The 17,117-nt window shown below is 36.5% G+C and overlaps 1 protein-coding gene across 8 annotated transcripts in view; it reads left to right on the top strand.

Annotated features, from left to right (window-relative positions):
- Positions 1-17,117, top strand: part of MRPS28 (mitochondrial ribosomal protein S28) — a 170,497-nt gene that overhangs the window by 50,921 nt on the left and 102,459 nt on the right. For all 8 annotated transcript variants that reach the window (XR_013178285.1, XR_013178286.1, XM_077167061.1 and 5 more), the window contains exon 2: positions 2,706-2,887. Coding sequence is in view for 6 of the 8 variants with exons in the window: in XM_077167061.1 (XP_077023176.1) it covers positions 2,706-2,887 (182 nt within the window). In the remaining 2 variants the exon portion in view is untranslated. The remainder of the gene's footprint in view (positions 1-2,705; positions 2,888-17,117) is intronic.

Below are 17,117 nucleotides of genomic sequence, written 5' to 3'. Positions count from 1 at the left end.
GTACATGCGTTTCACAAACAAACAAAAAAAACAAAAAAAATTTCAAACAAATGCTGCTTCAATAAAGGGATTTTATTCACATGGAAAAAGAATGAAATGTGACCCCTGCCATATAGTATAGAAAGAAAAAAAAAGTATATATAGAGAGAACAAAAATTTTTTTTAAATGGAAAAAGAAAAATAATTAGTAATAGTAGTTTAAAAACTTGGGCAGATAGGGAGTTCGCCTGCCTGCACTTAACCCTTCTCACCAGCAGGAGGTGCTCCTGAGGTACCTCCTTCCTCAGGCCCACCTCTCCCAGACTGTAGCAGCGGCTCAAAGATGAGTTGCTCAGTGGGAGGGATGCTTCCAGCCCAGAGGGGCAAAGTTGCTGGTCCTGGAGCATGGGATGGGAGAGACGACCAGTGCCAGAGAGGATTAGCCAGTCTGATCCCCGACAGACTCATCAGACACTGCACCTACCAGGGCACCTATTCCCAGCACCTGACCTGGTGACTGCTCCCAGCGAGTAGTGGCACTGCCCTTGTAGTGGACAGCTGGGCCTGCCTCTGCGCTCCCTGTGGGCGCTGTTGACTACACATCCATGCAGGGAGGTCTCTCCAGCCCACAGCTACGTCAGGCTGGAGCAGAGGATGTTCAGTTCCCTCCAATCTGCACTTCCCATGTGCCATAGCCTGCTCCTGGTGTGTATCATGGTTGATCTGATCCACCCTCTTTCCCTGCCCCAACCGCTCTCTCCTCTCTGTTCACCTGGAAACCCCTGGCAACCCTCTTTGGTTACTCATCCCCTGGCACTGCAGTCCCAGTCATTATTCCCTGTCCCCTATGTTGTTCCATGGAGCAGGAGTGAATTCAATCCATTCCTCTCCACCATCTTCCCAGAAGTCTCTACTATTTTTTTTTAGCAGTAGTTATATTTGTTACAATTGATGAAAGATTATTAAAGCAGTAGTATTAATTGTTGTCCATAGTTTACATAGGGTATTTTTCCCCCATATTCCCTACCTGATATTATTTTCTTTTCATGCATGTGTTTATTTTATTAGTTGTCTACCTATATGCTGGATAAAGGGGGCTATGAGTCACAAGGTCAGAAAATGAAAACTATATATTTATACAATCATTACCAAAGATCAAGGCTACAGTTAAATAATTTCAAGTATTCCCTTCTAACTATTCTAATATACTAGAAATGAAAAAGAATTATTTATGTAATGAGTCAGTCATAATTGTTTGTTAAATCCTAACTTCTCAGTTACCCCTCCTCCCTCTTCTTTGCTCACTCTCTCAATCTTTAGAGATATCTGGGTAATGCTATTCTAACTTCTTTGTGCTGAAAAACGATATCAGCATTAAGAAGTAGAGAAAGGAAACTGCTTGATGTTATTGGAGAGACTTGTACATTTGGTTTCAGAGCTTATCTGGATAGGAGCCAACTGGAAGCTTTAAGTTTATTAAAAAATTAACTTAATAGGTAAAACTTTTATAGAGTCGTAGGTAGAGCGCTGGGTATTCTTTAGGGTTTTTAGGAATAATGTTGATTGGGACTTGGCATACTGTGACAGTTTGCATTATCTGGTGAAGCTTGCATAAGATTAACCTCCATATTGACCTCTCGACTCTACTTGAGATCTTTTAGCTGCTGAAACTTTATTTCTCTTCCCTTCCCCCTTCTGACCACGAAAACGTCACCAGTACCATGTTGCCAGTACCAGGCTCATTTCTGGCTATCATTTCCCATGTTGCCAGTTAAATTCAAACCACTGGCCGTCACAGTCCATGAAGGGGGATGGTTAGTGAGTTTATTTGCAGGGTATAGCTTAGAAAGAGCCTATATCTGAGCAACAAAAGAGGTTCTCTGGGGGTTACTCTCAGGAATAATTATAAGTAGGCTTAGTTTCGCCATTACAGAAATAAGTTTCGTAAGGGCACTCTTCAACCATGGTACTTAGCAATATCTAGCTGAAGCTTCCATAAGATTAATCTCCAGAATAGCCTCTTTACTCTATTTGAACTCTCTTAGCCACTGATATCTTATTTTGATATATTTCTTTCCCCTTTTTGGTTAGTAAGGCATTGTCAGTCCCACGGTTCTTGGACCAGGCTGGTCCCTGAAAGTCATGTCCCACATTGCCATGGAGACTTGCACCCCTGGATGTCATGTCCCACGTAGGGATATGGGTAATGATTTTACTTGCAGAGTTGGGCTTAGAGAGAGAGAGGCCACATCTGAGCATCAATGATGGTTCTCTGGAAGCAACTCTTAGGCATAACTATAGGTAGGCTTAGGTTCACTGCTACAGAAATAAGCGTCACAACAGCAAGCCTCAAGATCAAAGGCTTGTATGGAATGTATATGTGTGAAGATTTGTCAGTAAGAATATTTAAAAAAAAAAAACAATAAAATTGCTTTGAAAATAAAAAAGACCAAGGACTTGGCCTATTGACTTGGGAGACCCTACTGTTTGAGTCAAATCAAGTATTTTCCTGGTGTGTACCTGACTTTTTAAAGCTAAATTCCACTTAAATGCTTTTCATTATCGCTATGAAATATAAGTGTACACCAAATTGATGTTGGTTTTTTTTGTTGTTGTTGTTATTTTAGCTTCTTCTTTTGTTTGTTTCTCCTTTAGGACTTTGTTTTGTCTGTCATTATATCTTTATATTTATTTATATACATATAAATATCTCTTTTCATATACAGGGCTCTTTGAAAAATGTGGAATCCTTCGCATCTATGCTAAGACAGTCTCCTCTTACACAGATGGGACCTGCTAAGGATAAAGTGGTCATTGGACAAATCTTTCATGTTGTGGAAGATGATCTTTATATAGATTTTGGTGGCAAGTTTCATTGTGTATGTAGAAGACCCGAAGTGAATGGAGAGTAAGTAAAGTCATTTCTTAGTGCTTTCAGAATGTTTATAGAAGTTGCGATATCTCAGAAGTATCATTGGATTTACATAATTTTTGAAGACACAAAAAATATATTCATTTCTTTTAATGATGCTATTAGAAGAAAAGTCTGAAGTGCTTAAAAAATAATTAAGTTAGATCAGATTCATGTCTTCTTAAAGAAGTAAGAGCAGTTTTTAGGAAGATTTAAATGTTCATCCTGATAATAAACCATTCCATACCATAAAATTAAAACCAACTTTATAGTCAGTCATACTGCTCAGGCCCTTTTCTTGTAACCTTTTTTTGCCCTTCCTTTGTTCCATGGTCTCTTTCCACTTCTCAGAGAAGCCTCCCTTTTCTACTTCTTCATGCTCCTTTCTCTTACCATACTAAATTCTGGTGCCACATCATTCTTCTTTCGTATCATTTTGCATCTGTTCTCAAGATTAGTATTTTTCCTACCATATCAACAGAATTCATCCTGTGTGTACTCTGTGAAGGGCAAGGTATTTATGAACATAAACATGCATTTGAGAACCCACTAAGTGAGAGATCTAGGAGGAGAAAATCAAGAGTAAAAGATGTTGAACTAAGATTCTGAGATGGGAAAATGGTAGTAAATGATTATTTAAAGGAGCTATCCAGACAGGTTGAGTTAGATTATATACTATAGAAAATTTAGTTTCTGGACAAAATAAACCTTTCTTTCCTTGTTCTCAAAGAGTAGATGAGGTTCTAAAATATAGGCAATGTCTTCCTGACCCCTATATTCTGTTTTTGTCTGTTGTGTTTTGTGGGGAGGCATAGTCTGGGAATTGAACCCAGATCTCCTACATGAAAGACGAGCATTCTACCACTGAACCGTCTGTGTACCCACCCTTGTGTTCTGAATTACCACAATCCCAACCTCATTGGCTTCATTCTTATCTTTAAATACCAGGTAATACATATATAAAATAGCCTCTCAAAATCCAGAAATAATATTTACCACTCCAGACTAAATGTCATTGCTATAAGAACGTACAATTTAGGCCCCTGTTTTCTTATAAATATTTTCTAAATGAGACCAAACAATATTTGCTCTTTTGTTTCTAGCTAATTTTACCTTACCTGATGTCCCTATTTTACCTTTACCGTGGTCATTAAAAGGGGAGTCATACAGTATCTATCCTTCTGTGTCTGGCTTATTTCACTAAGCATATCATAATGGCCCACCCTAATAACCAAATTAAAAACACCAGAGGAGACACAGACTTTGGAACAACTAATCAAAGATGTTCATATAGCTCTACTAAATAAAATAAATGGAATGGCTAATGACACAAAGGAGATTAAGAAGACTCTAGAAGAGCATAAAGAGGTATTTGAAAGAAAATAGAAAATAGCTGGTATCACAGAGATTATAGATGCTGTAGACCAAATAAAAAATATACTAGATCCACACAGCAGCTAGATTTGAAGAGGCAGAAGGAAGAATACATGAACTAGAAGATAGGACAGCTGATTTCGAACACTCAAAATAACAAATAGCAAAAAAAAGATAGAAAAATTTGAATTTGATCTCAGGGAAATGATGGACAAAACAGAGCACACAAATATAAGAGTCATTTGTGTCCCAGAACAAGAGAAGAATAAAGGACTAGGAAGATTAGTTTAGAATATAATGGGGAAAAACTTCCCAACCCTTATAAGGGACATAAATATGCAAATCAAAGAAACCCAATGAACTCCAAATAGAATAAATCCAAATAGGCCTTCCCCCAGGCACATACTAATCAGTCTGTCAAATGTTGAAGAGAAGCAGAAAATTCTGAAAGTGGCAAGAGAAAAACAATCTATATACAACAGAAAACACATAAAACTGAGTTCAGGCTATTCAGCAAGCCCTACGGAGGTGAGAAGGCAGTGGTATGATATATTTAAGATCCTGAAAGAGAAAGACTTCCAGCCCAGAATTCTGTCCCCAGCCAAATTGTCCTTCAAAACTAAGGGAGAGATTAACATTTTCACAAACAAACAAATCCTGAAAGAATTTGTCAAGAAGAGACCAGCCCTACAAGAAATACTAAAGGCGGTTCTGCCAGGGAAGGTAGGTCTGGAGGAGGGCACAGAATTGAAGAGTACCAGTAAGGGTAACTTAAAGGATAAAAACAGAAAGAGGCAAAAGAATGTATAGATCTGACAAATAAAATCTAAAGGGAAAGATGGCGGATTCAAGAAGCACCTTTCAGTAATAACTGTGAATGTTAACAACTAAACTTACCAATTAAAAGATACAGATTGGTAGAATGGATTAAGAAATATAATCCAGCCGTATGCTGCTTACAAGAGACTCATCTTACAGGGATGCAAATAGATTGAAAGTGAAAGGATGGAAAAAGATGTTCCATGCAAGTTGTAACCAAAAGAAAGCAGGAGTAGCTATACTAATATTAGACAAAATGGACTTTAAATGTAAAGACATCATAAGATACAAAGGACACTATATATTAATAAAAGGAACAGATCACCAAAAAGAAATAACAGTCATAAATGTATATGCTCCCAATCAAGGAGCTCCAAAGTACATGACAGACATTGGCAAAACTGAAGGGAGTGATAGATGCTTCAATAGCAATAGTAGGAGACTTCAGTATACCACTCTCCTCTATAGATAAAACAGCCAGACAGAGAATCAATAAGGAAATAGAGAAGTTAAACAACTTGATAAATGAATTAGACCTAACAGACATATATAGGTCATTTCACCCCCAAAATACCAGGATGTACGTTTTTTCTAGTGCTCATGGAACATTCTCCAGGGTAGATCATATGCTGGGGCACAAAACAAATCTTTATAAATTTAAAAACATGGAAATTATTCAAGGTACTTTCTCTGATCACAATGGAATGAAGCTGGATATCAATAACCACCAAAGAGTGAGAACTTTCACAGATATATGTAGATTAAATAACACACTCTTAAAGAATCAGTGGGTCAAAGAAGAAGTAGCTAGAGAAATCAGTAGGTATCTGGCGATGAATGAAAATGAGAATACAACATATCAGAATTTATGGGATGAGGCAAAGGCTATGCTGAGAGGGAAGTTTATTGCCCTAAATGCCTATATTAAAAAACAAGAAAGAGCAAAAATCAAGGACTTAACTGCTTACCTGGAGGAACTGGAGAAAGAACAGTAAACTAACCACAAAGTAAATAGAAGAAGAGATATAACAAAGATTAAAGCACAGTTAAATGAATAGGAAAATAAAAGAACAGTAGACAGAATCAATAAAACCAAAAGTTGGTTCTTTGAGGAAATCGATAAAATTGATGGGCCACTAGCAAGGCTGACAAGGAAAAAAAGAGAGAGGATACAAATAAACTAAATCAGAAATGACAAGGAGTGCATTACTACAGACCCTGAAGAAATAAAAGAAATTATAAGACAATATTGTGAACAGCTATATGCTAACAAACTAGACAACTTAGATGAAGTGGATAAATTCCTGGAAACACACAAACAAGCTACACTGATTCAGGAAGAAAAAGATCTCAACAAACAATCACAAGTAAAGAGATTCAGTCAGTCATCAAAAATCTTCCTACAAAGGAAAGCCCAGGGCTCCACAGGGAAATTTTATCAGACATTCCAAAAAGAAGTAACACCAATCCTGCTCAAATTTTTCCAAAATATTGAGGAAAAAGGAACACCATCTAGCTAATTTTATGAGGCTAACATCATTGTGATACCAAAACTGGGTAAAGATACCATAAGAAAGGAAAACTGCAGGCCAATCTCCCTAATGAACGTGGATGCCAAGGTTCTCAACAAAATACAAGCAAATTGAATCCAACAAACATTAAAAGAATTATACATCACAACCAAGCGGGGTTTATACCAGGAATGCAAAGATGATTCAACGCAAGAAAATCAATTAATGTAATACAGCACATTAACAAATAGAAAGGAAAAAATTACATGATCATATCAGTTGATGGTGAAAAAGCATTAGACAGAAATTCAACATCCTTTTGTGATGAAAACACTTTAAAAGATAGAAATCAAAGGTAACTTCCTCAGTATGACAAAGGGCATATATGAAAATCTGATAGCTGGCATTGTACTCAATGGAGAGAGACTGAAGGCTTTCCCCCTGAGATTGGGAGCAAGATGGGGATGCCCTCTCTTGCCACTGTTGTTCAGTATTGTACCGGAAGTTCTAGCTAGAGCAGTCAGGCAAGAAAAAGAAATAAAAGGCATCCAAATTGAAAGGGAGGAAGTAAGATTATCATTATTTGCAAATGACATACTTGGAGAATCCTGAGAAATCTACATCAAAGTTATTTGAACTAATGAGTTCAGCAAGGTGGTGGAATATAAAATTAATGTGCAGAAATCATTAGCATTTCTATACATATAATCACCTAACTGAGGAGTCAGTTAAGGAAAAAATTCCATTTAAAATAGCAACTAGAAGAGTCAGGTACCTAGGAATGAACTTAGCTGGGATGTGTGTGACTTGTACACAGAAAACTACATAACATTTCTAAAAGAAATCAGAGAAGATCTAGATAGATGAAAAGACATTCCCTGTTCCTGGACAGGAAGGTTGAATATAGTTAAGATGTCAGTTTTACCCAAATTGATCTACAGATTAAATACAGTACCAATCAAAATTCCAACAATCTACTTTGAAGACTTGGAAAAGCTTGTTATCAAGTTCGTTTGGAAGGAAAAGAGACCCCAAATAGCTATAAGCTTCCTGAAAAAGAAGAGTGAAGTGGGAGGATTAACACTTTCTAATTTTGGAACTTGTTATAGGGCCACAGTGGTCAAGCCAGCATGGCACGAAGATAGAAGTATTGACCAATGGAATCGAATTGAGATTGCAGATATAGACCACCAAATCTGTGGTCACCCGATTTTTGGCAAGGCCCCCAAGTCTACTAAACTGGGACAGAATAGTCTTTTCAGTAAATGGGCATGAGAGAACCGGATGTCAATAGCCAAAGGATTGAAAGAGGACCCTTACTTTACACCTTCCACAAAAATTAACTCAGAGTGGATCAAACAACTAAATATAAGAACTAGTACCATAAAGCTTCTAGAATAAAATATAGGGGAACATATTCAAGACCTAGTAATAGGAGGTAGCTTCCTAAACTTTGCACCCGAAGCACCAGCAACAAGGAAAAAAATAGACAGATGGGAACTCCTCAAAATGAAATGCTTCTGCACCTCAAAAGACTTTGTCAAAAAGGTAAAGAGGCAGCCAACTCAATGGGAGAAGATATTTAGAAATTCACACATCAGATTAAGGTTCGATCGCCTCTATACGTAAAGAAATAGAACTCAACAACAAAAGAACAAACAACCCAGTTATAAAATGGCTAAAGTAGGCATTTTTCTGAAGAGCGAATGTAGATGGCTCTAAAGCACATGAAGAGATGCTCATTTTCATTAGCTATAAGGGAAATGCAGATCAAGACTATGGTGAGATACCACCTCATACCTGTAAGAATGACTGCTATTTAACAGACAGTAAACTACAAGTGTTGAAGAGGATATGGAGAAACTGGGACACTTATGCACTGCTGGTGGGAATGTTTAATGGTACAGCCACTATGGATGACAGTTTGGCGGTTCCTTAGGAAACTGTCAAGTTGCCCTGTGACCCTGCAATAGCACTACTTAGTGTATACCCAGAAGAGCTGAGGGCAGTGACACAGGCAGACGTTAGCACACCGATGTTCATAGCAGCATTCTTTACAGTCGCCAGAGGATGGAGGCAATCTAAATGCCCATTGATGGACAAGTGGATTAACAAAATGTAGTATATATATATGATGGAGTATTATGCAGCAGTAAGATGAAATCATGTCCTCAAGTACATAACAAGATGAATGGGCCTTAAGGTACATAGTGCTGGGTATAATGGAATTTGTTGCAACACTTACAAAAACTTAATTTTTCGTTTAAAATTGTACATGCCACATATATACACCTTTCGTTACAGAAATTAGTATTTGGCCAAAATACCATCTCCATCCATTCTCCCCCAGTAAGGCAGTCTGTTTCACAGAGGTTTTTGTCGGGAGAAGGGTGGCTTATTGTCTTTTTGCAAATCACTTTTCTCATCTATGGAGCAATCACTGTATTAGAGTTTTTTAATATGTTCTTAGAAAAGTTAAATGTCTGTATCTGCCTGTATCTCTTGGTTCTGCTATCAGGCAATAGTTATCTCTCAGTTTCTGTTTTCACTCTCCTGCCCAGTATCCAGTATCCACTCTCACTAGAAATACCCACTTGAACTTCCAAAGCATTCACAGTATCAGCATTCATGATTCAGGATCATGAAAATGATGTGCCATGGTGGTGTGGGAGTTGAATTATTATTTCATTTGTTCATTTATTCATTCAACAAGTACTCCCTGAACCTCTTCAGTTTGTCAGACAGTGTTGTAAGTGTTGGTTGACAAGACAGACTGCTCACTGCTCTCATGAAGTACAGATTCTAATGTGGGGGGGGGGGGGGGAGGTAGGGAAAAGAAGCAGACAGTAAACAAGTACATAAATCAATTTTTAAAAATTGATAATTACACAAATAAAAAAGATTAATATGACAAAATGCCTTTTGAGTAGAAGATAACAATGGTCAGAAAAGGCCTTGACCTCTTCATCTATTGCTTTAAGACTGCACTACCATCAGAATCCCCCCCTTTTTTTTAAGAATAAGCAAAAGTCAAGGCTTAAGCTCTGTTCCTTACTTGTTCTACAGACTAGTATTGCAGTTTCTCACCATCCCCTTAAAGGAGTAACTCATTTCGGCCAAGATTTAACCTAAACAGTTTGATTACTACTTTTCCCTTTCTTCCTATAAATATGTACTCTTATGGCTCACTAGATATTAACTTCGGCTGTATTCCTATATATACATGTATATATAGGAATATGTATATATTTTATGTATATATATTCCTATATATACATAAAATATATTCATATACATGAATAGATTTTTTGGGAGAGAAACTTTCTAACTTAGCAAATTTGTCATCAGTTTTTACTTGATTATAAAATGAAAGTTTGTACTCTTCACAGAATATTTATTAAAATACCTTGACTTATACAAGTAGTGCTTAGATTCTTTCCAGAACCCTTCTGTAGGTCTCTTATAGATACCTGTCACTTACACTTTGAAAGTTTTATAAACGTGTCAGACCAGTATAATTAAAAGAGTTAGTTTACCTTTTTACCTGTATTCCAAACAAAATCTTACTGGTGGGAACATAGTTTATTTAAATGGTTAGCTATTGCTTTTATCATTGGAGGCAGGATGATTCCAACCCCCCAAGCTTTATTTAAAATACAAAACAAAGAGACTGTATTAGTCTAATACTAAATTTTTAAAAGTAACAATTTAATGTAGATACATGTGACTGCATTTGAAAATTGTGCCAAAGATAGGATAGGAGTATCTTAAATTTTAGCATTAATGTTTGAGGAGCTAACAGTATTAAAACCAGGACCAGCTATTGGCCTAGAAGCTCATCATGTGTGTATTTTGTGCTTTTAAACTGCCTGTCATAGATTTTTTTGCTCTTCCTGAGCTGAAATACAGTTTGACTCTAATTTTTAAGATATTTTTATTGAGATATCTTCACACAGTAGACAGTCTATCCAAAGTACACATGCAATTAGTGGCTCACAATATCATCACGTAATTGTGTATTCATCACCATGATCATTTGTAGAACATTTACTACAGAAAAAGAAATAGGAAAAAAACCATACATCCCATATCCCTAACCCTTCCCTCTCATTGACCACTAGTATTGCAGTCTACCCAATTTTTTTACCCATTATGCCCCCCCCCCCATTATTTATATATTTTTTGTCCTTATTGTTTCACTTACCTGCCCACACCCTGGATAAAGGGAGCATCTGCCACAATGTTTTGACAATCACACAGTCATATTGCAATAGCTATATAGTTATACAGTCATTTTAAAGAATCCAGGAATACAGTCCAGCAGTTTCAGGTACTTCCCTCTAGTCACTCCAATACACCATAAACTAAAAAGGAATATCTATCTAATGCATAAGAATAAACTCAAGGATAACCTCTCGACTCGGTTTAAAATCTCTCAGCCACTGAAACTTTGTCCCATTTTTCTCTTCCCCCTTTTGTTCAAGTAGGTTTTCTCAATCCTATGATACTGGGTCCTGGCTCATCCCCAGGAGTCAGGTCCCATGTTGCCAGAGAGATTTACACCCCTGGGAGTCGTTCCTACATAGGGAGAAGAGGGCAATGAGTCCAGCTACTAAGCTGGCTGAGAGAGAGAGGCCACATCTCAGCAACACAAGAGGTTCTCTGGGGGGTGATTCTTAGGCATAATTATAAGTGGGCTTAGCTTCTCCTTTGCGGGAAAAGTTTCATAGGAGCAAGCCCCAAGATTGAGATCTCAGTCTATTGAATTGGTTGACCCCGTTGCTTGCAAGAATATCAGGAATTCCCCAGATGGGGAAGTTTAATATTTCCTCCTTTCTCCTCAGTCCCCCAAGGGGATGTTGCAAATACTTTTTTATTCTCTGCCCAAAGTACTCTGGGAAATTTCAGGGCATCACACTAACTGTACAAACCAACAGGATCTCACTCCCTAATCAAGATTCCATGTAATTATGGTGTTTGAATAGACTCCCCATACAAGTTAAATTAGATAATGTTCTAACAAAAAATATATTTTGCACCAAATAAAAATCTCTTCCTTTGGTCTCACAGAGAAGTTGAAGTTTTAAAATATAGACCATATCATCCTTTACCCTATATTCTGATTTGCCTTAGTCCTATCCAGAGCAGCTTCATTCATATCTCCAGTCAACATTTATTACTTTTTCAGCTTTTTTTAACAGTTGCTATACGGGATAATGCTGACTTTCCTACCTTCAGAGCTCTAACTCTTGGGTCAGGTGTCACACAAATACCCGAAGGTCCAGGGAACGACCAGGTTATACACAAATAGCTCAGTGTCTTAGAATTTAAAAATAAGTTATACCTCAGGAATAGATGTGACTCTCTAAGAGCTTACAATCAGAGAACCAAACAATAGACTCCAACCTGATAACCCATGCTCTTGACTTTAATTCTCCTAGTTTGTGTATTATGGTTAGTCCATGTGAGTAAGCATGATGATATTTGTCTTTTTGTTTCTAACATTTCAATCAGCACACTGTCCTCAAGGTTCATTCACCTAGTTGCTTGCCTTACAATTTCATTCCTACTCACAGCTACTCAGTAGTCAGTTGTAGGTATACACCACAGTTCCCCTTTCTATTCTTCAAATCGTTGTACCCTTAAGCCACCTCCACCCATTTTAATTCGTGAACAGGCAGGAAGATAACACGAAAGGGAAAGTGAAATCTAGCCTAGTTTTAGGTCTTTCTTTTTGTACCTCTGAGTTTAGATTGTATGACTAGATAGAACTGCTTTCTGGACTGGATATATGGTGTCAGACCTCAAATCAGTGAATTTTTGAGAGGCTAAATCTCAGTAATGGCCTTCCTGCTTCAATTTAGGCAACTGTAAATGAGATGTAGGTATTTTTGTAATTCGTTTCATCATTCATCAACCTGACCTTTTTTTCTTTTCATTTTGTAGAACTGCTTTTTTTCTTCATTCAGATTTTTGTGTGGTTGAATCTATTCTATCCTACTTTAGGATAATAGAAGGATTAATTAAATGCAATGAAAATAACTCAAATTTAATGAAATATGTAGTTTAACAAAATGTTTTATTTTTCCTTACTGTTAATAAATAATTAATGGCATTTCAGACTTATAGCAACTGACAGGGATCAGTCATTTTGGCTAACTGAATGTTCTAATGTTAAGCCACAGTCTGTTAATAAGTTATTTTTGTTTTACTATTTGCTTTTTTTTATTTAGAGAAGCTGTGTGTTTACAGGACAATCACGCATAAAATACAGAAATTTCATATGCCATGCTATTATTAACACCTCCAGCTGGTGTGGTATATTTGTTACCATTGTTGAGAACATGTTTTCATAATCGTAGTATTAAAAATTGTCGTAATTTAACTTGAAGTTCACTGTTTATGTAGTGCAGTTCCATGGAACCTTTTTAAAATTTTTGTTCTGTTACATATATCCTCTTTTACCCACATTCATATGTATATATTTTGTTCTGTTGATTACATTCACAGTGTTGTGATATCATCACTACCATCCATTACCAAAACATGTCCATATTCCATATAGGAACTTTGTACATTTTAGCCTTAACTTTGCAATCTCTAACTCCACCCTGTCCCCTGGCAACCTTTATTTCTAGATTCTAATGCTATGAGTTGGGTTATTCTAATTGTTTCCTATCTATGAGATCATATGATATTTGTTCTTTTATGTCTGGCTTATTTCACTCAAAATGAAGTTTTAGAGTTCATCCATGTTGTTACACAGATGAGAACTTCATTCCTTTTTTCAGCTGAATAAGCTTTTATTCTATGTATGTACCACATTTTGTTTATCCATTCATCACTTAGACACTTGGGTTGCCGCCATCTTCTGGCAACTGTGAATAATGCCACTATGAACACTGATGTGCAGATATTTAATTCCCTGCTTTCAATTGTTTTGCGTATGTGCCCAGTAGAGGGATTGCTGGGTCATGTGATAATTCTGTAATTAACTTTCTGAGGACTGCCAAATTCTCTTCCACAGTGGCTGCACCATTTTACATTGCCACCAACAATAAATGAGTGCTCCTATTTCTCTGCATTCCCTCCAATACTTTTAATATTCGGTTTTTTTAACAGCAGCCATTTGGATGGGTATGAAATGGTAACTTGTAAAGGGTTTTGATTTTCATTTCTGTGATTGCTAATGATATTGAAAATCTTTTCATGTGCTTTCTTTGCTTTTTTTTTTCATTTATTAAAGAAGTTGTTAGTTTTCAGAACAATCATAAATAAAATACAGGATTCCCATATACTGCCCCATCATCAACACCTTGCATTGGTGTGGAACGTTTGTTGGAATTGATGAAAGCATTTTTAATAATTGTACTTTTTAAAAAAATAGTAGTTACTTTTGTGATAATTAGTGAAGAACTTTAAAACAGTACAATAACTGTTGTCCATAGTTTACATTAGATGGCTTTTGTATATCTTCTTTGGAGAGGTTTTCATTCAGGTCTTTTGCCCATTTTTTAATTGGGTTGTTTTCTTTTTGTTGTTACGTTGAAAGATTTCTTTGTATATTCTTGATATTAAACCTTTATCAGCTATGTGGTTTCCAATTATTTCCTCCCATTGTATAGGTTGTCTTTTACGTTCATGTTAAAGTCCTTTGAAGCACAAAATTTTTTTTTTTTATTTTGATAAGGTCCCTTTTAATTATTTTTTCTTCTGTTGCTTGTACTTTGGTTGTAAAGTCTAAGAAACCATTGCCTAACACAAGGTCCTAAAGATGCTTCCCTAAATTTTCTTCTAGGAGTTTGATACCTCTGACTGTTATATTTAGTTCTTTGATTCATTTTGAGTTGATTTTTATTTCTTTTGCAAATGAAGATCCAGTTTTCGCAGCACTGTTTGTTGAAGAGATTATACTTTCCCAATTGTGTGGTCATTGACCCCTTGTCAAAAATCAGTTGACCATTGTGGTAGTTAGATTCAGTTGTCTACTTGGCCAGGTGAAGGCATCTAGTTCTCTTGCTGTGAACATGAGCCAATGGTACGTGAACCTCATCTGTTGCTGATTTACATCTACAGTTGGCTAGGAGGCGTGCCTGCTGCAGTAAATGATGTTTGACTTAATTAGCTGGTGCTTAAATGAGAGCAACATAGCACAGCCCAGGCAGCTCAGCATACCTCATCTCAGCACTCACAGCTCAGCCCAGGCCTTTGGAGATGCAGAAAGAAGTCATCCCGGGGAAAGTTGTTGGAACCCAGAGGCCTGGAGAGAAGGCCAGCAGAGACCATCCTGTGCCTTCCCACGTAAGAAAGAACCTCAGTTGAAAGTTGGCTGCCTTTCCTCTGAAGAACTAACAAAATAAATCCCCTTTTATTAAAAGCCACTCTGTCTCTGGTGTGTTGCATTCAGCAGCTAGCAAACTAGAACAGCCATAAATATGAATGTGGATTTCTGAGTGCTCTGTTTGATTCCATTGGTCTATATGTCTGTCATTGTGACAGTACCATGCTGTACTGGTTCTTATTTTAAATCTTTGTAATAAGATTTAAGATTGGGAAGTGTGAGTCCTCCAACTTTGAAAAAAAAAAAGCAATGTTTTATAGTTTGAGTGATTCATATCCTTGGTTAGATTTGTTTCTATATAGTTGATTCTTTAAGTTGTTATTGTAACTGGAATTTTTTTCTTGATTTCTTCTTATTTCCCACTACTTGTGTATAGAAACACTACTAATTTTGGGGTATTCATCTTGTACCCCGTTACTTTGCTGGCTTCATTTATTAGCTTTAGGAGTTTTATTGTGGATTTTTCAGGATTTTCTGTATATGTAAGATCATGTCATTTGCAAATAGGAAAACTTCCACTTCTTCCTTTCCAGTTTGGATGCCTTTTCTTCATTTCTTTCTTTAACTAATTGTTCTGGTAAGAACTTTCAGTACAATGTGAATAACTGTGGCGATGGTAGGCATCCTTATCTTGTTCTTGATCTTAGAGGGAAATCTTTTCTGTCTTTCATTGAGTATGATGTTAGCTGTTGGTTTTCATGTATACCCATTACCATGTTAAGAAAATTTCCATCTATTCCTAATTTTCTAAGTATTTTTATCAAAAAATGATGTATTTTATTAGGCGCCTTTTCTCAAGTGAGATGATCATGTGATTTTTCTGTTCATCCTGTCAATGTGATGTTATATTAACTGATTTTCTTATGTTAAACCACCTTTGCAAATCGGAGATAATTCCCACTTGATGATGATGTATAATTTTTTTAATGTGCTGTTGGATTGTTTGCTGATATTTTATTCAGGATTCTTTTTGCAAATGTATTCATAAGAGATATTGGTCTGTAATTTTCTTGTATCTTTTTTTTTGGCTTTGCTTTGAGAGTGATTATTTGGTTTTGATTATAGTTTAAATGAACAGTTTTCAACCTCTGACCTAAGATGCCTTAGAGTTCTGCAGAAATGCTTCAGGGGTTGCCCTGTGGATTGAGAGGCAGTTAGACACTACTTTTAGAGGAGCTCTGCATTTGTCTGTTTTATATATTGCAGTTCTAGGAATGTTTTGTTTAAAATGGTTTAAGTGTGTGTGCATAAGTGGGGAGAGGCATTTATACTACAAAGAAAATTAAAAGTATGGAAAACATTTTTTATGGGGAAAAAATAATTTTAGAAAGATGTTTAGAAATATTAACATTCAGAATATAAGCTATTGGATTTAAACAAGAACTGTAATATTGTGATCTAGTTAGAGTGAGTGGCAAAATAGAAATACTATAACTGAATCCAGAGATTTTGTGGGTAGTTCAGACCGCATTCTTGTAGTACTGATTGCAAAAGTTTTAACCATTATGTTGTTCTTCATTCAAATCAGCTTAAAACTCTGGCATTAACTTCTTTGGCAATTATCGTTTAACTGATTTGAAAAATTGTCACTCTCCTTCTGTAAAACCCACTGACTAATGCCAGTACCTCATGGAACATTAGAAGCTAGTAGATGCTCACTTACCATGAACCAGCCCATGAATCCCAAGTGAGAGGGTTTTTACTGTGATAACTGGAGCACTTTACCCATCAGGTGAACCTGCCTGTGTTGTCATTTCTCATGTCATTAATACAGTACACAGTTTCACAGAATTTGTCCTAGAGTGGAGTAAGCTTGTTTTCTTGCCATATTCCCATCTGATAATCATAATCACTATTTTTTGCAAACCTACATTGGCATTTTGTGTATATTGTCTCATTTAATCCTCACAAGAAAAATAGGAAATGACAATATTACCCATATTTACCAGAAGAAGAAAATGAGTTTCTGAGTATGAATAACGTGCTACAAAGTCACATAGTTGATAATTTTACAAACATAGGGCTGAGTATATCCAAACACCAGGAATGCTCTTTTCCTACTACTGTGTTGCTGTCTCACTCCTAGAATATATAATTACTAAATTATCATAAAGACTTCCCAAATTGTCTCATATGAAGCCGTTTGATATCACATCACAAAGGCAAAAGGCAGTGTAGTAGT

Source organism: Tamandua tetradactyla, chromosome 6 (genome assembly GCF_023851605.1).
Source record: "Tamandua tetradactyla isolate mTamTet1 chromosome 6, mTamTet1.pri, whole genome shotgun sequence".
NCBI classification, from domain to species: Eukaryota; Metazoa; Chordata; class Mammalia; order Pilosa; family Myrmecophagidae; genus Tamandua; species Tamandua tetradactyla.
This window is presented reverse-complemented; position numbering and strand designations above follow the sequence as displayed.